The sequence below is a fragment of the Lepidochelys kempii genome, chromosome 11, assembly GCF_965140285.1.
Source record: "Lepidochelys kempii isolate rLepKem1 chromosome 11, rLepKem1.hap1, whole genome shotgun sequence".
NCBI lineage: Eukaryota > Metazoa > Chordata > Testudines > Cheloniidae > Lepidochelys > Lepidochelys kempii.
This window is the reverse complement of record NC_136390.1, coordinates 26,282,880-26,309,830: the sequence shown is the minus strand read 5'-3', so window position 1 is coordinate 26,309,830 and position 26,951 is coordinate 26,282,880. Positions and strand designations below refer to the sequence as shown.

General features: G+C 40.4%; 2 protein-coding genes across 9 annotated transcripts in view; both read right to left on the bottom strand.

The window, feature by feature from the left end:
* Positions 1-9,499, bottom strand: part of EPC2 (enhancer of polycomb 2) — a 159,804-nt gene extending 150,305 nt beyond the window's left edge. Inside the window, exon 1 of the mRNA XM_073305427.1 lies at positions 9,496-9,499. The gene's annotated coding sequence lies outside the window, so the exon portion shown is untranslated. The remainder of the gene's footprint in view (positions 1-9,495) is intronic.
* MBD5 (methyl-CpG binding domain protein 5) overlaps positions 1-26,951 on the bottom strand; it is a 268,857-nt gene that overhangs the window by 5,612 nt on the left and 236,294 nt on the right. For all 8 annotated transcript variants that reach the window (XM_078847926.1, XM_073305424.2, XM_078847925.1 and 5 more), the window contains 2 exons: positions 24,994-25,067; positions 707-782 (listed from right to left, as the gene is read on the bottom strand). In XM_078847926.1, coding sequence (XP_078704052.1) covers positions 707-782; positions 24,994-25,067 — 150 coding nt within the window. The remainder of the gene's footprint in view (positions 1-706; positions 783-24,993; positions 25,068-26,951) is intronic.

The window sequence follows — 26,951 nt, the reverse complement described above, 5'->3', positions numbered from 1 at the left end:
ATAAGTCTTTTCAGGGTTAAGGTTTAGAATATCAGGAAAAAAAATCAATTTTATTTTAAAAGCTAAACCATTAATACTTACTAAAATATTAATTAGAAGTTTTGAGTATTTTAATGTATTGTACTTAATTTTTAATCATCTGCATGGACTTCTGTTATAATAAGAGTACAAAAAAAATCTCCAAATGTATTTTAAAAGTGTATTACATTATCAGAGATTTCTTTTGTCTGTATGCCACAAAATAAAAGTGGAAACAAAAAATAAAACAAGCACAGTCAGGTTCTGATGTTAAGTTTGTTCATCTTAATTTACTTCCTATGATATTTTTCATTTCATGTTAGATTAAGATTATTCACTGGAGTGTTACAGTCAAAAGATTTTTTTAATGTCGTTTCAACATCTTGATATACAAACTTTGAAAACAATTGGGTCTAGTTCTTGCACTCCTTATTCAGGCAAAACTCCAGGCATGTTAGTGGGAGTTGAGGATCTGTTCAAAATATTGGTCGGCCTCACACATGAAAGATTTGTCCAATAATTACAGTGGGTGGAGAGCAATAATGCAGAGTAGTTACAATCTAACTGAAATTATAAATCTTTTTCAACTTTTAAGTTGTTAAATCATAATAATTACAAAAACTGCGACAGCTTGAAAACGCCACAAAAATGAAAAAAACCTATGTAACTAGAAAGCAAAGAGACTTACATTCCCAGACATTTTGTCCAGCTCACTCATGGCCTCATGTATAGCAGCTTCTAAATGGTTATTTAGCTTTCCGCTTCTAGAATGAAAAAAAAAATTCTGTTAATATTTGTTTTCAATGGAAATACCCCGTTTTCAAAGACTGTAGATAATCAAAATACATACATAAATAACCCATATTCTACTAACTTCATTCAGCATATAGATCTCCCATTGACAGCCAAGGAACCATTTGTGCAAATAATAAGAGTAAGTTATGGCCCATATATGTGTTGTCCTTTAAAATAAAGGCTTGTGCTACCCCTTTGTTTTATTTATTTTATTTTTAAAGAGAAGATTTTTATAAATTAAACAGGAATTATAATCTCCACAAGAGAAAAGATATCTATAAACAGAATGCAAAAGCACATGATATCATCACTAGATTGATTTTCTGTGTTTAAATGCAAAATGTGGCATGTTGTGCTATTTGACTTAGCTGTCAGCGTTAAAGTTTGTTTTTTGTTAAGAGAGCAACAGGTATTACAGAACAGCGTCTCTTTCATGAACTTGACCCTGAGCAGTCATTATGCATGCCAAAGAACTGTCATTCCCTGAAGATTCAGTTATTTTGGGCTACTTCAAAGAATGACAGAGAACTGACTAACCCTTAATGCTGGCCTGCCTTTATCTGCCTCCCATATCACATTTACTCTGTAGCTGGAGGCTACATTAGTACTTCACAAGAGGGCTGTTGAAAAATAATACAGGTTGACATCCACCTGGAGAATGACACTGTTTTGCAAGGTTTTCATTTTCCCCAAATACATGGAGCTCAATTGTGAATGTGTCTCTTTAGTTAGTCATAGGAGAGAAGTCCCATTGTTTCTCTGAATCGTGGCAGTCACACACACTGCCGCCCACTGTTTTTAGCCAAATCACTGTGCTGCTCAGTTCACTTCCAAATATTACACTCACGGATTCAGTTTATGTGCATTACATTTATTAAAAGTAGTTTTCCATTTTAAATACCACACGCAGCATTCTGGGTCATATTTTTGTGCCTGGCACTCCCAGAAGTGCCGACTTATTAAACAGTATTTCAAACACATTATTAAGGTCATTCCCGCATTGCACCAGACATAATTTGTTGACAACTTTTTAAGCTCCTAGGCATATATGTTCAGCTGGGCTTTATTTTTAGTATCCAGTGGAATAAATTAAAATTGAAATTTAGACCCGGCACTTGGCATTCGTAGCTGGAAAAAAAAATAAAGTGAATTTGAAAGGTAGCAGACTGATAGCCCACTTGATCTAATGTTTATCTGTCTCTGGTACTTACATGGCCCCATTACTATAGTATCTGAGCACCTCACAGTCTTGAATGTATTTATCTTCACAACAGCCCCATGAGATAGGGACGTGCTATTATTTCCACATTTTACAGATGGAGAACTTGGGCAAAGAGACCTCACTGATTTGCTCCACGTCACACAGGGAGTCTGTGGCTGAGCAGGGAACTGCACCCATGCAGCTGGAGGCCCTGGCTAGTACCCTAAGCATTGGGATGATCCTTCTTCATTTCAGCAGTGCACGACCAAGCCCATAATCCATGGAACAATCCCCTTTTACATTTCAGCATTTTTTAAAAAATCACTTTTTTTTTTTGCTTTAAGAAAGATAATTATGCTACCTGGGCCATGACTGGAAGCCCCACCCCAACTGAAGACAGACAAGGGTTCAAAAGGAATACTGTCCTGACAGCAGCATGAAAAAAAAGAAAAAAAACCATTCTACAGTAATTCCATTCACCCCAGCTAGTCCACATATTGAATTCAGTAACTATCAAAAGCAATTGCTAGATCCCATATAAAGAGCAGTGAGAGCTGTGTCTCATCCATTACCTAAAGAAAATATTCCATGACACATACTAACATCTTGTCTGTACTATACCCAGGCTTGGACCAAAAGGAATGCATAAAAATTCCCACATTCCATCCATTTTTATTATTCTGCAGTATGCAAAAGCATGCTGGGCACTTTACAGAACAGACAGAAAGACATGACTCCTGCCTGAAAGACTCATTAAGACTTATCTACATGCAAAATTGCACCAGTTAACTAAATGTTTGATTTAAAAATTGATTTGGTTAAACCAGTGCAAAAAGCTATGTGGAGATTCTTAAACTAATATAAACTTGTCTTACATTGATTAGGAACAGATTTAAACTAAATTGACCTAAGCCACTTTTAAACCGAACTACTAAATCAGGGATTTAAATTGGTTTAACTAACTTGCTTTAAAAAACAAGTTTCAGAGTAGCAGCTGTGTTAGTCTGTATTCGCAAAAAGAAAAGGAGTACTAGTGGCACCTTAGAGACTAACCAATTTATTTGAGCATAAGCTTTCGTGAGCTACAGCTCACTTGCTGTAGCTCACGAAAGCTTATGCTCAAATAAATCAGTTAGTCTCTAAGGTGCCACTAGTACTCCTTTTTTAAAAAACAAGTTTAACTTAAACTGGTGTAAAATCTATTTCTAAACAAGCCCTTAGACATGTCTGAACTGGGAGTGCTTTGTTCCAGGTAAGCCTTGAGTGGGCCTGACTGTTATAAAAAGCCAGTCAGCTGCGAACCAGCTGAGCAGTAAACACAGGGAGTTCACCTGCGGAGAGCCCACTGAGGCTTTCATCTTGCAGGCTTCTCTGAGTAGTTACTACAACACCTGAGGAAGCTCTTAGAAGGAAGGTAATATGGATGGTGAGCATTCAGCTGTTGTTACCTGCACAGGATGTGCCATGTTTGTCTTTCTTTCACAGGACAGAAGTGACTTTGTCTGTACAAAGTGCAAGCTGGTCTCCATATTGGAAGAGAAGGTTCAAGGTCTGGAGAAACAAGTATCGACCCTGAGGTGCATAAGAGAAACTGAAGATTTCCTGGACAGACGTCAGGATATGCTTCTATGGACACAAAATTCTGAAGATTCAGAGCAGGCTGCGCAGTGAGGACAGAAGGACGGTGAAGAAATTTGGCAGCATGTTAACTCCAGAAGAAGAAAGGGGAGCATCCATGTACTAGCAATGCAAATACAGGTAAGCAACCGTTTTCATGTTCTCTCCACAGGTACTAATGCAGAGAGTGGACTAGATGATACATCTGAGGCAAGAGAGCAGAAAGAGACTCCGCTGATTGGAAGGCATGAGATGCACTGTCCTAGGGATGGGGGTTCCACGACCACCGCTCCCAAGACAAGGAGGCGGGTGGTGGTTGTCGGGGACTCCCTCCTCAGGGGGACTGAGTCATCTATCTGCCACCCCGACCGGGAAAACTGAGAAGTCTGCTGCTTGCCAGGAGCTAGGATTCACGATGTGATGGACAGACTGCAGAGACTCATCAATCGCTACCCCTTCCTGCTTCTCCACCTCGGATCGCTACCCCTTCCTGCTTCTCCACGTGGGCACCAATGATACTGCCAAGAATGGCCTTGAGCAGATCACTGCAGACTATGTGGCTCTGGAAAGAAGGATAAAGGAGTCTGAAGTGCAAGTGGTGCTCTCGTCCATCCTCCTTGTGGAAGAAAAAGGCCTGTGTAGAGACCGTCAAATCGTGGAAGTCAACGAATGGCTATGCAGGTGGTGTCTGAGAGAAGGCTTTGGGTTCTTTGACCATGGGATGGTGTTCCAAGAAGGAGGAGTGCCAGGCAGAGACGGGCTCCACCTAACAAAGAGAGGGAAGAGCATCTTTGCAAGCAGGCTGGCTAACCTTGTGAGGAGGGCTTTAAACTAGGTTCACCGAGGGAAGGAGACCAAAGCTCTGAGGTAAGTGGGATACCGGGAGGAAGCACGAACAGGAGAGCGCAAGAGGGGAGTGCTCCTGCCTCATACTGAGAAAGCAGGACGATCAGCGAGTTATCTTAAGTGCCTATGCAAGAAGCCTGGGAAACAAGCAGGGAGAACTGGAAGTCCTGGCACAGTCAAGGAATTATGATGTGACTGGAATAACAGAGACTTGGTGGAATAACTCACATGTCATGGATGGATATAAACTGTTCAGGAAGGACAGACAGGGCAGAAAAGGTGGGGGAGTTGCATTGTAAGAGAGCAGTATGACTGCTCAGAGCTCCGGTATGAAACTGCAGAAAAATAAACTGAAAGTCTCTGGATTAAGTTTAGAAGTGTGAACAACAAGGGTGATGTCGTGGTGGGAGTCTGCTATAGACCACCGGACCAGGGGGATGAGGTGGATGAGGCTTTCATCCGGCAACTAATGGAAGTTATTAGATCGCAGGCTTTGGTTCTCATGGGAGACTTCAATCACCCTGATATCTGTTGGGAGAGCAATACAGCAGTGCAAAGACAATCCAGGAAGTTTTTGGAAAGTGTAGGGGACAATTTCCTGGTGAAAGTAGTGGAGGAACCAACTAGGGGCAGAGCTCTTCTTGACCTGCTGCTCACAAAACAGGAAGAATTAGTAGGGGAAGCAAAAGTGGATGGGAACCTGGGAGGCAGTGATCATGAGATGGTCGAGTTTAGGATCCTGACACAGGGAAGACAGGAGAGCAGCAGAATACAGACCCTGGACGTCAGAAAAGCAGACTGACTTCCTCAGGGAACTCATGGGCAGGATCCCCTGGGAGAATAACATGAGGGGGAAAGGAGTCCAGGAGAGCTGGCTGTATTTTAAATAATCCTTATTGAGGTTACAGGAACAAACCATCCCGATGTGTAAAAAGAATAGTAAATACAGCAGGCGACCAGCTTGGCTTAACAGTGAAATCCTTGCTGATCTTAAACACAAAAAAGCAGCTTACAAGAAGTGGAAGATTGGACAAATGACCAGGGAGGAGTATAAAAATATTGCTCCGGCATGCAGGAGTGAAATCAGGAAGGCCAAATCACACCTGGAGTTGCAGCTAGCAAGAGATGTTAAGAGTAACAAGAAGGGTTTCTTCAGGTATGTTAGCAACAAGAAGAAAGTCAAGGAAAGTGTGGGCCCCTTACTGAATGAGGGAGGCAACCTAGTGACAGAGGATGTGGAAAAAGCTAATGTACTCAGTGCTTTTTTTGCCTCTGTCTTCACGAACAAGGTCAGCTTCCAGACTACTGCACTGGGCAGCACAGCATGGGGAGGAGGTGACCGACCCTCTGTGGAGAAAGAAGTGGTTCAGGACTATTTAGAAAAGCTGGACGAGCACAAGTCCACGGGGCCGGATGCGCTGCATCTGAAAGCGCTAAAGGAGTTGGTGGATGGGATTGCAGAGCCATTGGCCATTATCTTTGAAAACTCACTGCGATCAGGGGAGGTCCCAGACGACTGGAAAAAGGGTAATGTAGTGCCCATCTTTAAAAAAGGGAAGGAGGAGGAACTACAGGAAGGAGGAAGGATCCTGGGAACTACAGGCCAGTCAGCCTCACCTCAGTCTATGGAAAAATCATGGAGCAGGTCTTCAAGGAATCAATTCTGAAGTAGTTAGAGGAGAGGAAAGTGATCAGGAACAATCAGCATAGATTCACCAAGGGCAAGTCATGCTTGACTAATCTAATTGCCTTCTATGATGAGATAACTGGCTCTGTGGATGAGGGGAAAGCAGTGGACGTGTTATTCCTTGACTTCAGCAAATCTTTTGATACGATCTCCTACAGTATTCTTGCCAGCAAGTTAAAGAAGTATGGGCTGGATGAATGGACTACAAAGTGGACAGAGATCATCAGGCTCAACGGGTACTGATCAATGGCTTCATGTCCAGTTGGCAGCCAGTATCAAGCGGAGTGCCCCAAGGGTCGGTCCTGGGGCCAGTTTTGTTCAATATCTTCATTAATGATCTGGAGGATGGTGTGGATTGTACCCTCAGCAAGTTTGCAGATGACACTAAACTGGGACGAGTGGTAGATATGCTGGAGGGGAGGGATCAGATACAGAGGGCCCTAGACAAATTAGAGGACTGGGCCAAAAGAAATCTGATGAGGTTCAACAAGGACAAGTGCAGAGTCCTGCACTTAGGACGGAAGAATCCCATGCACCGCTACAGACTAGGGACCGAATGGCTAGGCAGCAGTTCTGCAGAAAAGGACCTAGTGGTTACAGTGGACGAGAAGCTGGTTATGAGTCAACAGTGTGCCCTTGTTGCCAAGAAGGCTAATGGCATTTTGGGCTCTATAAGTAGGGGCATTGCCAGCAGATCGAGGGATGTGATCGTTCCCCTCTATTTGACATTGGTGAGGCCTCATCTGGAGTACTGTGTCCAGTTTTGGGCCCCACGCTACAAGAAGGACGTCGAAAAATTGGAAAGAGTTCAGCGGAGGGCAACAAAAATGATTAGGGGGCTGGAGCACATGATTTATAAGGAGAGGCTGAGGGAACTGGGATTATTTAGTCTGCAAAAGAGAAGAATGAGGGGGGATTTGATAACTGCTTTCAATGACCTGAAAGAGGGTTCCAAAGAGGATGGATCTAGACTGCTCTCAGTGGTAGCAGATGACAGAACAAGGAGTAATGGTCTCAAGTTGCAGTGGGGGAGGTTTAGGTTGCTTATTAGGAAAAACTTTTTCACTAGAAGGGTGGTGAAGCACTGGAATGCATTACATAGGGAGGTGGTGGAATCTCCTTCCTTTTAGGTTTTTAAGGTCAGGCTTGACAACGCCCTGGCTGGGATTTAGTTGGGGATTGGTCCTGCTTTGAGCAGGGAGTTGTACTAGATGACCTCCTGAGGTCCATTCCAACCCTGATATTCTATGATTCTATGACATGATGCAATGAATATTTACAATAAACAAGCATGGAGAGAACGGGGGAAGGAAGACTGAGGGTTAAAGAAACAAGACCATGTTGTTCATTTTAGAGAAAGGAACATTCTGATGGTTCAGGTACCTCTGGCGTTGCTCTGTGATCACTTTCTCAATCACCTTCTGCTAAAGTGGGAAATAGACCTTGTGAGCCTTTAAATTAATGTCTTAATAGGACTAATGGTTTTACAGTGAATGCCAGCTAAATCATTTGGCATTTAATTAAACTGATAGAGCAATAATTTAAAAAAAAAGTGTCAAAAGCACGAGAATTTGTTTTCACTGACAATCTTGCATTCATAATAGGAAATCTACCTATATGGTAGATCTCAGGTTTCCCAATAATATGTTCTTTCAAGCTGGCTTGGAAAGCAGTATTTGACCAAAGCTGCAGCAGATAATGGTTTTCTCTGCCTAGAAGGTAGATCAGCATATGGAGGTATTTCAAAGATAAATAAGTGTTTCAGACTCCCTCAAAGGCAGTCTCTCATCGATAGCTTGACTCCTAGACATGCATCTGTTTCTACCCAGAATACCACTCATTAACTATTGAGCTTCCTGGAGAGGTAATAACATGTTTTCTGACTAGAAGGCAGATTAGCATAGGAAGATGTTTAATAGGTAACTATATATCCTTGCCTGCTAGCTACCAACCGGCATTCATTGTATTTCTTTCAGTCTACCTCCGCTTAAAAGACTGGACGTTATCTTTGGAAATGTTAAACAAACAAATAACATTGAATTTTGCATTGCCACCTTGGGACAGACTAGATGATTTATTCACTTTCAGCAGCTAATTTCTATGATTTTATGACTTGGACAATATATATTAATGTAAAAAAAGTTTTTTTCTTAGAGAAAGAGACATCATTGTCTTAGTTAACTACTATATCAGAGGCTGATTAAAAGAATTGTAGAAGAAATTAAGTTTATTCGCTAGAGTCAAGGAATGATGGATTTTTTTAAAATAAAATGATAAAAATAAATCACTTAAATGTATAACACCATCTATCAACAAAATATCCTCGGTGTTTCCAAAAACAAAACAAAACAAAACAAAAACAAAAAAATCCAGATTAAAAAACTAAAAACATACAATAATTAAAATCAGATTAAAATTATAAATAAAACCAATCTGCTGTGCTAAAAGCCTTTTAACATCAACATTTTTAAGAGATCAGGAATCATGGCTGTCAGGCCAGTATGCAAGATACATGGCTATAATGTGGAAACATTTTTAAAATAATGATTATTGCTTGACTAAATTATTTACTCTCATAAAATGTAATGAATCTGTAGACTTCCAAAATAATCATTTTTAATTCATCAGTTTCTGCTACAAAAAACCCTAGTGATTATGGAACTATGGAACAGAACAAAGGCATAACACTACAAAATTTTCAATTTTGTTCAAGGATAAGATAAATTGTATTCTGATTGGACTGGCTACCGGTCTGGTAGTGGGTCTATGCTGATAGGAGACAAATACACTATATTATCAGTGATGTTTCAGTCTGTTTTGCTCACCAAGATTCTGGACATGGTGGAAGAGGTTCAAGCAACTGTGAATTAGACTTGTTATCTTAATCTTGCATGTGCTCTCACTCTCTCTCTCTAGCTGTAGCTACATATATTCTCTTTGATTTCTCAATGCCTGGGGGAAGACTGTGTACTGGATGAGAGCAAGTCTGTTGAAGCTTAATACACAAGATAGAGATGATGGTAGTAATGCAGTTGGAATCACTGGGAGAGAATACCAGTACTCCTTTCTTCATCAAGGAAGTTCACAATACAGGGATCATCAAGTGTCATCAGTAGCCATCAGTATATTTTCAATTTCATTTAGCTCAACAAATAGCAACCATTTCTCTGCCTGCTTACTTAGAGGTGACAACAGTAGGGAATATGTGTGTGAGTGTAAAACATCTGTTCTCCATAAGTAGAACTGGCTTTCTATCTGCTTCCAGGTGCAATTGAAGATGTTGATTTGTGTTTACACAGCCTTGTACCATTTTGAGTCCTCATTACAGGGAGATTCCTCCCTACCTCTATCTGTATTACTTTGGCAGCTCAGATCACTCTTTTGCTACCAGTTCCTACATTTGTACCTCTAGGAAAAGAAGGCAGGGTGTTCTTGATGGAAAGTTCTTAACTCTGGAATTTGCACCCTCTCCTGTTCAGAGCTCACATCTGTTGATCTTCAAGGCTTACTGCAGAGCTCATTTATTCACTCAGGCATTTCATTGAGAAGGGAGTATGACTATGGGAAGAGTAGAGATTCTGGGAAAGAGTTACGGATGGGAGTTCATTTAATTTTGATATTGTTAATGATGGCGACTTCAGAATTTGTATGTGTGTTTAGAGGAAGCATTTAGGAAGGACTGAGTGGGCAAAAGGCAAGAGAGAGTGCCACTGTTTCCGAGTCAGTAATAACTCAGAAGAACATGATCTTGAATGCTTTTGGATCAGTGTCCTAAAAGATAAAGCACAAGATGGGCTATTAGTTGGTGCTTGCTACAGACCTCCAAATCACATAAAGGAACAGGATGACTGCATCCTAAAACACCTATCTATAGTATTGGGGGGGGGGGGGAAGGGGGGAACGACCCTGCGTGATCATGGGGGACATCAATTTGAGTGACATACACTGGAGGTTTCAGGCTACCAGTACTAAAACATCCTTGCAATTTTCAATATTATAGAAGACAATTTCCTAACACAAAAAGTGTTGTACCCACATAGGGGAATTCTTTATTAGACCTTGTTCTAACCAGATAAAGAGGAACTGATCACTGAACTAAAAATTAATGGTCGTTTAGGCAGAAGTGATCATGACTTATTCAGATTTATGATATACAAGCAGAATAATGTCCAGACCAGTAATATATACTTGGTGCTTTAATAGGGACAATTTCAGAAAGCTGAAAACAATTAGGAGCCAAATCAGCTGAGAGGGAGAATTTAATTTAATTTAATTAGAAAATGTGAATGATAATTGGGAAGAATTTAAGAACACCTTACTAAATATCCAAAAAACATAATCCCACAATTGAGGAAGAAGGCTGTGCTGTTTAAAAAACTGACCTGGTTTAGAGCAGAAGTGAAGGCAGCTATTAAAAAAATAATATATTACAAATAGAAGGAAGGGGAAGTAATGAATATAAATCAGAAGTTAGGAATTGTAGAAAAGGGATAGGGGAAGCAAAGGAACACAAAGAGAAGTGTATGGCTAGCAGGGTTAAGGACAAAAAGAAGGAATTTTTAAAATATATTAGGAACAAAAAGAATCCTGACAATAGTATTGGTCCATTACTAGATGAAAATGGTACAATTATCAATAACAATTTAGAAAAGGCAAAAATATTCAATCAATATTTCTGTTCTGTATTTGGGGGGAAAATAGATGACATAGTCTCATCATATGGTGATAACACTCTGTCCATTTCACTAGTATCTCTGCAGGATGTTAAACAGAAGTTACTGAAATCAGACAGCTGAAAATTGGCAGGTCTAAATAACTTGCATCCAAGAGCTAAAGAGCTGTCTGAGGAGCTTGCTGGACTGTTAATGTCGATTTTAATTAAGTCTTGGTGCACTGGGGAAGATCCAGAAGACTGGAAGAAAGCTAATTTTATGCCAATTTTTAAAAGGGTTAAATGTGATGACCCACATAATTATAGGCCTGTCAGCCTGACATCAATCCTTAGCAAGATAATGGAGACAGATATGGGACTCTATTAAAAATGAACTAAAGCAGGATAATGTAATTAATGGATTTATGGAAAATAGGTTCTGTCAAACTAACCTGTTTTTTTAATGGGATTACTAGTTTTGGCTGATAAAGGTGATAGTGTTGATATAATATACTTAGACTTTTGTAAGGCATTTCACTTGGTATAACATGACATTTTGATTAAAAAACTAGAATGATATAAAAATAACAAGGTATATATTAAATGGATTAAAAACTGGCTAACTGACAGATCTCAAAATGTAACTGTAAACAGAGAATTGTCATCAAGCAGGTGTGTTTCCCAGGGGGTCCCACAGGGACTGGTTCTTAGCCCTATGCTATTTAACATTTTTATCAATGACCAGGAAGAAAACAGGTAATCATCACTAATAAAATTTGCAGATGACACAAAAATTGGGAGAGTAGTATATAATGAAGGGGACAAGTTGATTCAGAATTCTCTTGGAACGTTTGGTAAAGTGGGTGCAAACAAACAATATGCATTTTGACATGGCTAAAGGTAAATGTACACATCTAGGAACAAAGACTGTAGGCTGTATTTACAGGATGTCCTGGGAAGCAGCGATTCTCAGAAAAAAGATTTGGGGGTCATGGTGGATAATTATTCGCTCTCAGTGTGGTGGTGCGGCCAAAAGAGCAAATGTGATCCTGTGATGTAAGACTACGGAAGAACTGAGAAGGAGTAAAGAGGTTATTTTACCTCTATGCTTGGCACTGGTGCAGCTGTTGCTGGAACACTGTGTTCAGTTCTGGCATGCACAGTTCAAGAAGGATGTTGATAAATTGGAGAGGGTTCGGAGAAAAAAAACATGTGAATGATTAAAGGAATAGAAAACAGGCTTTATAGTGATATTCAAAAAGCTCAATCTATTTAGCTTAATAAGAGAAGGTATCGAAATATCTGGCTGTCAGATGGAGGGAAGCTATATTCGGATCCTGACCTTTCACTTCACTTGGGTCAATAGGTCCAGGAAGAATTCAATACTGACGGTTAGGCACGCTAACATCTGAAGAATATTGGGGAACCACAATTTTCTGAGCCATCTGGGAGAAATTAGGATGACCACTGCTCTATCCTGCTTGATCTTCCTCAGAATGAAAGCTAGACATGGAATGGGAGGGAAGGTGTACGTTAGCTTTCCCAATCAAGGAACTAGAAGTGTCTCTTCCATGGAGTCCTGACTTTGAGCCCTCTGGAACAGCAGATTGGGCATTTTCTTTTCTCTTGAGATGCAAGCAGATCACAAAACCGAGACTAGCACTGCCGAAATATGTTCTGTACCATGGAGTCATGCAGCTGTCATTCGTGGTCCTTGGAGAAATGTCTGCTGAGGCTGTTTGCCAGTGTGTTTTATATCTCTGGGAGGTGCACTGCTAATACAGATTTGGTGGTGAATATACCAGTTCCAAAGATTGACAGTTCCTATATATAAGGGGTCGACCTTGCTTCTCCTTGTTTGTTGATGTAGAACACTGTTGTCTAACATCACTTTAACATGCAGGATTTATATGAATTACTTGCAGGTCTCACAAACATCTTGTAGTTCTAGGAGGTTTTTGTTCACCCACAACTCGAGGACTCCATGTTTCCTGCACTATATGCTTGTCTATATGAGCACCCCAACCCAGTAAAGAGGCATCCATGATCAATGTCTCCTCAGGTGGGGAGTAGTGAAAGGACTTCTTCCCCCACACACTTGTTCCCTGTACCCACATCCTGCAGGCTAGAGAAGCTCGCACTCTGAGGGGAAGTGAGACTAGTTTGTCTATACTGTGTCTGCTCAGCATGTATAACGACCGAAACCAAGCCTGTAGACAATGAAGGTGAAGACTCATAAAGGGTGTCTCCTAGGACAGGAACCCATATGACCTAGAAGGACGAGACATGATCAGACTGACATCTGGGAGCTCAACTGTATTGACTGACAAGGTCCTTTGTAGACTGGACTCTGCCCTGAGGAAGATATGCTTTGGCACTTAGAGAGTCTAGTGTTGCCCCAATGAACTCTACAGTCTGCACAGGTACTAAGACAGACTTTTCTGTGTTTATGCAGAGTCCCAGCAAGTGAAGAAGACTGAGCAGAGATGCGGTTGTTGTCAGTACCTCCTGATGAGATCTCCCCATCAATAACCAGTCATCAAAGTAGGGAAAAACTGATGATTCCTGGTAATGGAAATGAGCTGCCATAACTGATAGCACCTTTCTAAATACCCTTGGCACTGTAACAAGGCCAAAAAGGAGCATCCTCTGTTGACAGTGGTTCAGACCTACAGGGAACCTCAGGAATCTTCTATGTGGATGTAGGCAACTTTCACATTGACAGCTGTGAACCAGTTGCCATTGTTCAGTGAGGGATACTGGGGTGAGCCATTCTGAACCTCAATTTGTGGATACACATTGAACTTTCTGCGTCTAAGATGGGTCTCCATTCTCTCTTCTTTTTTGGGGATAAAGAAATATTTAGAATAAAAACCCTTTCCCTGGTGTTGAGGAGGTACCAACTCTATGGCTTCTTGATGACAGAGGGAGTATACCTCTTGAATGAGCATTCTCTCTTGAAAGTGGTCCCTGAAGATGGATGAGGAAAGAGGTTTTGGAAGGTGAGGGGAGAAGAACTCTATGGTGTAGTTGGTATGAACTATGTTGAGGACCCATTTGTGTTTCATCTGCCAGGCTTGAGAGAATGGGGAGAGATGAGCCTGACAGCCACCAATTTGGGTACTGGGATCTTGGGTAGATGGATGCAGTAACTGGAGTGATTCACAGCTCTCAAAGGTCCCCCAAAAAGGTGTTTCTTAGCGGGAGGTTGGGAATGGAAAGAAGAAGAGGGGGGAACACTGTGCTTGTTCTTCTGAGAGTGTTTCCTACCTTCCTCATGTCCCTGAGTAGAAGAGTCTTTAGCTCTACTCCTTTCAGCTCCAGAACTGGAGGTCATCATGCTTGGAGGAACACTGTCTCAATGCTGCTGCATACTGCACATGGAGGCTTACCTAGTCTGGGTCAGAGTGGGGCCTCGCTGCTTGATCCCCTAATCTTCTAAGCCTGTACTCATAGGTTTGACAGGTTTGGCTGGGAAAGTATTGGCGAATGCTGCTCTTCGAGGGAATGGAAGCTTCTACAAGACATTAGAAGCCCTTTTGGTGGTCATCGCTCAGGAGGACTGCCTTGGTGCAGGAATCCCAGTTCTTGACTCCTGGGATCCTGGGCTCTCAGACATATTACTCATTCCTTTGAGGGGGGCATGGGGTGTGAGGGGAGAGGACCCTAAACTTACCCTTAGTTAGCTAAAACTAAGAAATTATCTAAAACTACAATGAACAAGTAAAGACTATTTACAGATAAAATGCTGAAGACGACACTGAAGGGTTCCAGTCTCAGACCATGAATGGTAGAAAGGAACTGGAGTTGGGCTGCACAGCCCCTTATGCCCTAGAACAGGGCATGGGGAGGAGAATGGTGCAGGTGAAGACCAACTGATATTGCTAGCAAAAATCTTAAGAGTCTCTGGTGCATGGAGCGCATGTGAACCTACCCACCGTGGAATACAGATAGAGATCATCAGTCAAAGAAGAAGAGATAGTTATCTGACCTGGAATATAAAACTCTTCCTAAATTCTCTCTACTAATTCACATAATCCCATTTCTTCAGGTGGCTAAAGTCAAACAGTGGATGCACAGCCAAAACTAAACACTTGCTAACATTTACAGTGTTTATATTTTTAAAAGTCCACTATTAAGTTTCACTGCAGTTTATTACAAACATTATTGGACAAATTCATCCCCACTGTAACTCCTTATAGTATACAGCATGAAAATGAAGACAAGATGCAAATGTTTTTAATACTCCCTCAAACAAACCTAGCCATACAGTATATTTTACAAATTCGAAAATTATGTGCTGAAGTTATAAGTTTGAACTTTTATTTTAATATCACTCATTTTGAATTTATATTTATATATGAAATTAACAGTATAACTGCCTTGATAGGATTACAATTGCAGAAATAATCAATTCTCTAAAATATCAGTTCTAAAATGGAACAGTACTTTTGCAGGATTACTTTATCAGAATAAAAAAACCCTGCAATTCTTCCTCCATAAAATGCATTTTTTCTCCATGAACATTTTAGGAGAGCCAAAGTGACTTCATCTTTTAATGAAAGTAGTATCTGTTTGAGACTATTATGTAATTTATTTGTTTTGAACATTTCAAATTGCATGTGTTGTTCTTATGAAGAGAAACAATACAAGCAATGTAAAATGTTCAAGACAAATAGATTACATAATATCAAGATTCTATTTTCCATTGCTGTTTAAATATACTGTTTATATTTTTTAAATCAAACTATTAAAAAACTCGAATCGTAAGAACGGCCAGACTGGGTCAGACCAAAGGTCCACCGAGCCCAGTATCCTGTCTTCCGACAGTGGCCAATGCAACGTGCCCTAAAGGGAATGAATGGAACCAGTAATCATCAAGTGATCCATTCCCTGAAACTCATTCTCAGCTTCTAGCGAACAGAGGCTAGGGACACCATCCCTGCCCATCCTGGCTAATAGCCATTGATGGACCTATCCTCCACGAATTTATCTAGTTCTTTTTTTAATCTGTTATATAGTCTTGGCCTTCATAATATCCTCTGGCAAAGAGTTCCACAGGTTAACTTAGCACTGTATGAAGAAATACTTCCTTTTGTTTGTTTTAAATCTGCTGCCTATTAATTTCGTTTGGTGACCCCCTAGTTCTTGTGTTATGACAAAGAGTAAATAACACTTCCTTATTTACTTTCTCCATACCAATCATGATTTTATAGACCTCAGTCATATCCCCCCATAGTTGTCTCTTTTCCAAGCTGATAAGTCCCAGTCTTATTAATTTCTCCTCATACGGAAGCCATTCCATACCCCTAATAATTTTTCTGCCCTTTTCTAAACCTTTTCCAATTTGAATATATCTTTTTTGAGATGGGGCAAGAACATCTGCATGCAGCATTCAAGATGTGGGCATACCATGGATTTATACAGAGGCAATATATTTTCTGTCTTATTATCTATCCCTTTCTTAATGATGCTCAACATTCTGCTCGCTTTTTTGACTGCTGCTGCACATTGAGTGGATGTTTTCAAAGAACTATCCACAATGATTCCAAGATTTCAGACCCCATCATTTTATATGTATAGTTGGAATTATATTTTCTAATGTGCATTACTTTGCATTTATCAACATTGAATTTCATCTGCCATTTTGTTGCCCAGTCACCCAGTTTTGAGAGATCCTTTTGTAGTTCTTTGCAATCTGCCTGGCACTTAACTATCTTGAGTAGTTTGTATCATCTGCAAATTTTGCCACCTCACTGTTTACCCCTTTTTCCAGATCAGTTATGAATATGTTGAATAGGACTGGTCCCAGTACAGGGACACCACTATTTACCACTCCCCATTCTGAAGCTGACCATTTATTCCTAGCCTTTGTTTCCTATCTTTTAACCAATTACCAATTTCTGAGAGGATCTTCCCTCGTAACCCATGACATCTTACTTGCTTAAGAGCCTTTGGTGAGTGCCCTTGTCAAAGGCCTTCTGAACATCTAAGTACACTATTTCCACTGCATCCCCCTTGTCCACATGCTTGTTGATCCCCTCAAAGAATTCTAGTAGATTGGTGAGGTATGATTTCCCTTTACAAAAACCATGTTGACTATTTCCCAACAAATTATGTTCATCTACATGTCTGACAATTTTATTTTTTACTATAGTTTCAAACAGTTTGCCCTGTACTGAAGTCAGGTTTACAGGCCTGTAATTGCCAGGATCACCTCTGGAGCCCTTTTTAAAAATTGGCATCAGATTAGCTATCCTCCAGTCATTTGATACAGAAGCTGATTTAAATTATAGGTTACAAACTACAGTTAGTAGTTCTGCAATTTCACATTTGAGTTCCTTCAGAATTCTTGGGTGAATACCATCTGGTCCTGGTGACTTATTACTGTATAATTTATCAATTTGTTCCAAAACCTCCTCTAATGACACCTCAATCTGGGACAGTTCCACAGGTTTGTCACCTAAAGAGAATGGCTCAGGTTTGGGAATCTCCCTCACAGCCTCAGCTGTGAAGACCGATGCAAAGAATTCATTTAGTTTCTCTGCAATGGCCTTATCGTCCTTGAGAGCTCCTTCAGCATCTCGATCATCCAGTGGCCCCATTGGTTGTTTAGCAGGCTGTCTGCTTCTGATATACTTAGAAATGTTTTTGATATTATTTTTTGAGTCTTTGGCTAGCTGTTCTTCAAATTCTTTTTTGACCTTCCCAATTATATTTTTTAGACTTCACTTGCCAGACTTTATGCTCCTTTCTATTTTCCTCACTAGGATTTAACTTCCACTTTTTAAAGGATGCCTTTTTGCTTCTCACTGCTTCTTTTGTTTATCCATGGTGGCACATTTTTCGTTCTCTACGTTTTTTAATTTGGGTTATACATTTAAGTGGAACCTCTACTATGGTGTCTTTAAAAGTTTCTATGCAGCTTGCAGGGATTTTACTTTTGGCGCTGTACCTTCTAATTTCTGTTTAACTAACCTCCTCATTTTTGTGTAGTTCCCCTTTCTGAAATTAAATGCTACAGTGTTCTGCTGATGTGGATTTTTTCCCCACCACAGAGATGTTACATTTTATTATATTATGGTAACTATTACCGAACGGTCCAGCTATATTCACCTCTTAGACCAGATCTTGTGTTCCACTTAGGAGAACACAGGATCCGGAATTGCCTCTCCTCTTGTGGGTTCCAGGACTAGATGCTCCACGAAACAGTCATTTAAGGTGTCAAGAAACTTTATCTCTGCAGCACGTCCTGAAGTGACATGTACCCAGTCAATATGGGGATAGTTGAAATCCCCCATTTTTATTGAGTTTTTTATTTTAATAGCCTCTCTAATCTCCCTGAGCATTTCACAGTCACTATCACCATCCTGGTCAGGTGATCAGTAATATATCTCTACTGCTATATTCTTATTATTAGAGCATAGAATTACTATCCATAGAGACTCTACGGTACAGTTTCGTTCATTTAAGATTTTTACTTCATTTGATTTTATGCTTTCTTTCTCATATAGTGCCATTCCTCACCAGCACGACCTGTTCTGGCTTTCCAATATATTTTGTACCCTGGTATTACTGTGTCCCATTGATTATCCTCATTCCACCAGTTTCTGTTTTGTGTCTATTATATCGCTATCCTCATTTAATGTGAGGCACTCTAGTTCACCCATCTTATTATTTAGACTTCTAGCATTGGTATATAAGCACTTTAAAAACTTGTCACTTTTTAGCTGTCTGCTAATGTAATTGAATGGGACTTTTTTTTCTTTTTCATTTGACTGCTTCTCATCAGATCCCACCTGTATTTTATCATCTTCCATCCTCTCCTACTTACTAGGACATGGAGAATCTCTATTAATAGATCCTCCCTTAAGAGATGTCTTTGTCCGAACCACGTGCTCCTCCGCACCTGTCGGCTTTCCCCCAGACCTTAGTTTAAAAACTGCTCCACAACCTTTTTTTAAAATCATAATAGACCAAAATCATTATTGTAAGGCAATCTAGCCAGTTGTAAGAAGGTAAGACGAAAAATACAATTATTTGAATTACAATGAGGATAACATCTTCTAGAATTGTTCTATGAAAATATTGATGACAAACAAAATGTTGAATGTATTACAGGGAGTTCCTGGTATATGTTGGGGTTGTGTTCCTGAAAAGGGCGACGGATACTGAAATGACGGATATGGGGGAATTTTTCCCCATAAGAAATAATTGGTCACCCCGCCTCTTCCTGACCTCTCCCCGCCCCACCTCTTCCCACCCAGTTCCGCCCCCTCCTCTGAGCATGCCCGATCCCCTCCCTCCCAGCGCCTCTTGAACACTGGGGGAAGCAAAAAGCCACACGAAAGGTGATGTGACGGAGATGCAGTTCGGGACCGATGTGAATCGGAACACATTCTCCTATTGATGAGCAATGGATACGTGAAACGACGCATAAGGGGAGACATATACCAGGGACCACACGTATTAATAGATATCTATTTCTAAAATGCCTATCAGGGTAGTACCTGGGCACTCTCAGTACAATCTCAATTTAGGAGCCTAAAATTAGATACCTAAAAATTAAGCACCTAAATACACATTTTAGGCGCTTTAGTATTGGCTGGATCACCTAAGTCCCTACCTGAGCATCAACCTATGAATGTTACCATCATCATCATAGTTTATTTAGGGGACTCAATCAGTGCTTGAGTGCTGAAACCTGTTATTCTGGTATGTAAATTTAAGTGCCCACATTTGAGAAGCTATGTAATAGACCACAATAGCTTTGGTCTACCTTAACTTGACAGACAATATTACAAATTAATTACAACATAGGGTATGTTACTGGACTACTAGTGAATGCCTTGGGTGTATTTAAACCCTCTCCTTTCCACTACTGAAGAAGTGAACCAACAATCATGTAATGCAAATCACACCATAACTTAGTTATTAGAGAACATTGAAAAACTGAAGAAAAATGAACAGTTTGGTATATTTATTAATGCACAATTATGGCATTTTCATTACTGATCATACAGTTTTGATGTTGCAGTCTTAAACTTATGCACTTATTGAGAAACTGAAAATTATAGACTTCCCTACAATTATAACCTGGCCATATTGGCTAAATTTACGGCGCATGCTATTGGTGGAGCTGGTAGCACTAACTATTAACATTGTCTGGCACTTCCCCTTATAAGGCCCTATTTTCAATTACTTATAACTTTGTTAAACTAACTGCCTAAGCTGAAATTTTCTATGTTGGGGTGTCTATTTTAGGCTGAAATCCCCCCCCCGCCCAATTTCAGCCAACATGCTTCAAGTGTTGCCAAGAATGAGGCTAGGGACAAATACATTGTTTTGCCCATGTTAAAAAATTCCGGCTATCTTTTTATTTTTTTTTTAAAAAAAACCTCTCTTGCCCCCATACTTTGAAGCAGGAACTAGAAATTTGACAGGGGATGTCTTTTGCTGTCCCTGTGAAAATCAACTCAAATTTGGCCAAGTTATAAGCCTCTGAAAAACTGCAGTATACACATGCTAGTTTAACAGTAAAAATCTCAGAAGAGTTCATCCACACTGGGCATGCTCCAGCCTGGGGCCAAGCAAGACTTTCCCTGAAATTGCTGCTCTGGGTCATGCTAGGTGCAGGTCCCAGCAACGGAACTGAAACCAGGGAGACTGTCTTTCCTGTTCTCTAAATGTCTCCCTCACAGTAGGAGGAAGGAGCTGACTGATTCAAATGGAGGGGGGACAAGAAAAAGACCTTTGAGAGCAGAAGAGTAGACTGGGACATGGAGTGTAGAGTGGCTGGAACACTGGGACTGGAGGCTGGCAGTGGAAGGGAAGCGGGAAACTGGGATATTGAGGGGAGACTGGGACTGGCTGGGCAAGGAGATTGGGATTGGGAATCCAGAAGGGAAGACTAGGACTGGCCCGCTGAGGAGCCTGGAATTGGAGTGAGCAATGAGAGGTGACAAGGAGACATGTTGGGGAAGATTGGGCAGAAAGGGTCAAGCTTGGAGGGGGGAGATGGCAGAAGGCTTTGTGACCAGTACAGTACGCTCCCCTCCAAGGTCTGCAATGGAACACAAGATTCCTGAGTCTCACTCTTCCATTGCTGTCAGAAAATATTTGTGAAAGCCATGGACAAACTATATCATCCCTCTCTAGTATTGATTGCTAGAGGTCTGTGCGGTTGATCTAAAGGTTCCAACCCTGCTGATGAACCATGTGGGTGTCAATATGATGTCAAATGATGGAATTCCTGTTTTTTCAATTTGTTTTTTAAAAGCCTAGGAAATTACACACAAAAACTTGATTCAAAGAACATTAAGGTTCTAAAGTCAAGCACTGAAAAGCAACAAATGCCTAATTAAGGCACGTGTGCAACTTAATTTGGCCTTGTATATATGAATTATGATACAGTCTTTAATTACAAGACCACTTAATATTTGCTGCACAGGACCCCTGCCTTATTTAGTGGACAGTATGGACCTGCTTTGGGAATGAATTGGGGCTGTGTAGCGAAGGAGACCGTTGTCTGTAGGACCCTGCCTCATTTGTTGCAAAAGCTGGAATTGTATGTAGTGAATGAGACAGTGGATTATAGGAAGAGAAAGGATGATCTCATAATTAAGGCAGTAGAATACTGCCTTGGGGAACTAGATTTTAACCCTACTTGTAACACACAGTGCCTATGCGATGCTGGGCTAATCACTAAAACCAAACTTGTATGTTCTTCATCTTGTGGGTGCCTGACTTGAGACTGGAGTCTGATTTGCAGAAGTGTCAAGCACTCACAGCTGCAACTGAAGACAATGAGACTGTGTTTTTAACTTACATAGTGCTATACAATGCCCAGGACTTTGAAAAACCTGGTTCTAGGCATCTCAGAATGGGTACCCAAAATGAGGGGACACTTTTGATCTTAATCTCTCTGTGCCTCAGCTTTCCATCTGTAAAAGGGGGATAATAATACACCATCTCACAGGAATGTTGTGAAACTAAATTAATGTTTGGTTTCAGAGTAGCAGCCGTGTTAGTCTGTATTCGCAAAAAGAAAAGAAGTACTTGTGGCACCTTAGAGACTAACCAATTTATTTGAGCATAAGCTTTTGTAGCCACTGAATGCATCCGATGAAGTGAGCTGTAGCTCACTAAAGCTTATGCTCAAATAAATTCGTTAGTTTCTAAGTTGCCACAAGTACTCCTTTTCTTTTTTTAAATTAATGTTTGTGAACCAATCAGATACTATTGTGATGAGCATCACAGAAAAAAGCCAATGAGAAATTAAAAATTCTGTCTTCAGACTAGGCTTTGAATAGTGTGTAGTAAACAAGGCATGGGGCCACTTATTGAACAATGAGGAGAAAACAAAATATTGAAGAACCACTTATTAAGCATGCACTGAAAGAGATAGTCCTATGGAAAAAATAACGTGATCATGTAATAGATAGACTGTATCATAATGCATATGCACAAGGGAACCAAATTAATAATGCACAGGCAACCTTAATTCTGGCATTTCCTAACTTTTGAGTGCTTGATTTTGCAATGTTAATTGTGTTCATTTAACATGGATTTTTTGTGTGTTCCATATTAAGTATTAATGATAACACCATATAGTAATACAAACTGCTACATACATGAAAGGTGGTAGGCTGAGTCATGGTTGTCATGGGAACTGTAACTTTGAATTTCCTGACATTTGTATAACCACAGCATTTCACCAATGCACATTTTTGCATTTAAAATTCTCTAATGTTTCCATATGTACAAATATTGAGCCAGATTCAGCAAGGTCTCTACTTTTAACTGATTTTTTCAAAAGATCTTTAAAGTTGTTCATTGAGTCATTTTCCTAGTGCTAGAAATTTTGCTTCAGGAACAACTAATGGCAAATAACTGAAATGTTGTCAAAGGCATTTTTATGTCTGCAGCATGCACTCATACAAAAAACCCACCGACATGTTTCAGGATGGTGCTGAAAGGATAGCACTGTCTCACTGGCACCAGCAATATTGCTCAGAAAATACCACATGGATAGAGAACAAGAAAAGCGTACACCTTAAAAGGCGTTAAAGACAAGTACAGCGGAAACCTGTTTATCCGATTTCATTATCCAGCTCTCCGTATTAACCGAACAACTAGTGCACAGACAGGAGTATGGGAAATTGACGTCACCTCCCTGGCAACACTACTGTAACCATCCTGTCTTTTCAGCCTTGTAAAATGACTGCGACTACTAAGCGAAATCATGCAGTACTATCATTGGATGCTAAAATAGAGAGTATTAATAAAATAAAGGCCAGTCACTGGCAAAAAACAGCCCAAGATTAGAACACTGGAAAAAGCATAGTATCGCAAACTGTCAATTTTTTCCCAGCCATTATAAATATGAGTGTTGCTGTACTTACCGTTGTCCTGTGTACAATACTATATGTTAATTTAATACTTTATGCATATTACATATTGTTATTGTTGTTAGTTACCATGAGTATTGGGGTTGCTGCAACTTAAAATGATCATGTCTGCATTTTTAAAAACTGGCACTGTTTATTAATAATGGTTTGTATTTGCTGTAAAGAAGGGGGCTATGTTTTAATGCTTAAGTTTATCATTTCTGCATTTTTAGAAACTGGTACTCTTTACTAGAAGTAACGGTTCGTGTAAGCTGTAAATAAAGATGACAACTTTTCAGGGAGGGGTCAGCTAGTTTAAAAGCAATTCCCCATCTTAAAACAACATTTTGAAAGCTCTTTGTCCACTTTCCTGATTATCCGAATTTTTGATTATCTGATCTAATTGGAACCAGGGCCAGATCGGATAAACGGGGCTCTACTGTAATTATTTGATTCCTTTAAGCCTGTACTTATTGTTTTGAAGACATGAATTGTAAGCCTATAGTACTTTAAATTCCTGTTCAGATACAAGCCAACAGTTTGTCAGTGCGACAACAAGTAAACAATAGCACACTACAACCCTGTCAACTTCTGTATCTTTTTATAGCTGTCTAGGTCTTCTTCCTCTAAACTCAATTTACTTCTCCTCTTTTCTTCCATATTTTTTTCCCTCTTCTCATATTTCACATTGCTCAAAATCTCTCGCCTAGTTTTGTAAAATCTTAAATAAAGTCCAAAAAAAACAGATAAAACCAAATATAGTTCAAATATACATCATTTGTTATATTGTATAATAAAAGATTTGCATATGGCAGCCAGTCTGGTTACACTAAACATAGCTGGGATTAGGGAATTCTGAAAAGCTTGCCAGCAATGACAAAATATACTGAACTTATCTGAAGTAACCCTTTCCATACCAATTTGGTGCTGTGTGAAAAAAAAATGCTTGTCACAAAGTCATATAGTATTTGTTCAGAATACTTTTGACTTACTAATATGCAATGAATGATTTTGGGTGTAAATTTCAAATCTACACCTGAAAATTCACATGGGTGTGCTGGCATTTTCAAAGATTGCTGGTGTATCAGAAAATGCATACATACAAACCCCCAAATTACAAAGTTATAAAATTGTAAAATTCATAACTTGCATAAAATAAGGAATTCAGAAACTAGGTGCTCCATTTCTGCAGATCTCCTAAGCTCCTCAGGACTGAAGCTAGGATCCTTTGTTCCTCCTAATAATTGTAAAGCAGCTCCTTCTTGTGTGGACTTTTGCAGGAGTCTAGCTTCAGCCCTGCAGAGCTGAGGTGCTCCAGAGGAATGGTGCATTAGTCAGTGCAGTCCAGAGTTTTGGTTCATTAGATTTCACAAAAAACTGTATTTCAGTATATATCATTTCTTTCTCTCTTCCTCTTTCCCCCAGGACACACACACAGACAGACATACAGTAAAATGAAGAGGCAAATTATCTGGATATAAAACACACTGTAATAGTTAGAAGCTGCCACTGGGTTTTTATGCTACCACCATCTACGCTTTCCCTTATAAGAAAGCTGAGCCTAAACTGTCAGAGGTGCTGCCACAGGATTTCAGAAGCCTCCTGTTGCAGGATCAGAAAGACATGCATTCCATATAGGCTGCAGGTTAATAACTAACAACCAAATCCTGATACAGCCAAGATTCCGACTGATGTCAAGGATACTTCTGGGAGTGAAATGAGAGTCTCTTGGTAGACAAGAGGACCTCATGATTTTAATTAATTTGTAAATGAATAAGCATCTGCTTACTTTCTGTTCCTCTTCCTGGCTCGGTTGTAGGCTTCCAGACCTTCTGTTAGTGTCTTCAACTTCTCAGGCTCCACCTGAGTAAAGGTATGAACATCAAACTACATTACCCAGACTGGCAATTATTAAATGCTACTTTTACTTTACTGCTGGACATGCGGTTGTTTAGGCTATGGAGACTAATTTTCACTGCATCCACAAAACATTTCTGTTCCCCAACAAAAGAAGAAAAGTAGTATTTTTACAATTCCTCTGTATGCTCATACCAATAGCAATAAAAATGCAAATAATCATGGCACAGTCCAAAAATATTAGAATTAGGGACTAAAATTAGAATGTTACTTTAAAAAATTTAATCCTTTTTGCTTCATACCATAAACAATATAAACATTGTCTTTGCCAGAGGATGTTGTGAAGGCCAAGACTATAATAGGGTTAAAAAAGAACTAGATAAAATCATGGAGGATAGGGCCATCAGTGGCTATTAGGCAGGATGGGCAGGGATGGCGTCCTTAGCCTCTGTTTGCCAGAAGCTGGAAATGGGCAATAGGGGATGGATCACTTGATGATTACCTGTTCTGTTCACTCCCTCTGTGGCACCTGGCATTGGCCACTGTTGGAAGACAGGATACTGGGCTAGATGGACCTTTGGTCTGACCCAGCAAGGCCATTCTTATGTTTTTACTGTTGTCAACATCTCACAGATCCTAATTCTGACTGCACACACATTTAACTCTTATTGAAGTTTGCTGTGCTTCATAACAACCTTTTATGTACTCCTATTACAATATAATATATTTTAATATGTGCCATCAACCTTTTTAAAAAAAACCTGTTACCTACCTTTCATAACTGTTGTTCTGAGATACACGTTGCTCATGTCCATTCCATTCTAGGTGTGCGCGCACCCATGTGCACAGTTGTTGGAGATTTTTGCATTTGCAGTATCCGTAGTGTTGGTTGTGACTCCTTCTTGAGTGCCGTGCTCATGCGTCAGTATATTAGGCGCTGCCGGCCCTCTAAGTTCCTTCTTGCAGGCAATTCTGACAGAGGGGCAGAAGGGTGGGTAATGGAATGGACATGAGCAACACATCTTGAAAAACAAGTTACTAAAGGTAGGTAACTGTTTTTTCTTCTTCTTCGAATGCTTGCTCATGTCAATTCCATTCTAGGTGACTCAAAAGCAGCATCCATGGAGGTGGGCTCAGAGTTCACGGTCATGCAGCTTGCAATACTGCTTTACCAAAGCCAGCATCATCTTGGACCTGCTGGGTAAGCGCATAATGCGATGTAAATCTGTGGATGGATGACCAGGTGGCAGCCTAGCATATGTCCTTGTGCTCTGGTTGATGGGCAATTACAATCGCCAGAGGAAGCACCTTGGCCTGGTCATAGCAGCAGCGGATACAGGCAGTAATCCAAGATGAGATTCTCCGAGTCGACACTGGATGACCTTTCATTCTGTTGGCCACTGCGACTAACAACTGTGTTGCCTTACTAAAGGCTTGGTCCTCTCTATGTGGAAGGCTAATGCCCTTCTGATGTCCAGAGAATGCAACCCGCGATATGCCTCTGACTTATGAGGTTTAGGGAAGAAGACAGGTAAGAATATGTCCTGGCTCATGAAACTGTGAAACAACTTTGGGTAGGAAGGTCAGGTGCTGTCGCAGTTGGACCTTGTCCTTGTAAAACACTGTGTAGGGTGGCTTTGAGGTAAGTGCCCTAATCTCAGAGACCCTGTGGGCATATATTATTGCAACCAAGAAAGCGACCTTCAAGGAGAGGAGAAGGGAGCATGAAGCCAGAGGCTCAACGGGGGGCCCCCATGATCCATGACAGCACAAGATTCAGGTCCCACGGAGCAACAGAGTCCCTGACGTGAGGGCAGAGGTGCTCTAGGGCCTTGAGGAACCTGGCAGTCATGTCCTGGGCGAAAACTGACCTGCCCTCGCGCAGGGGAC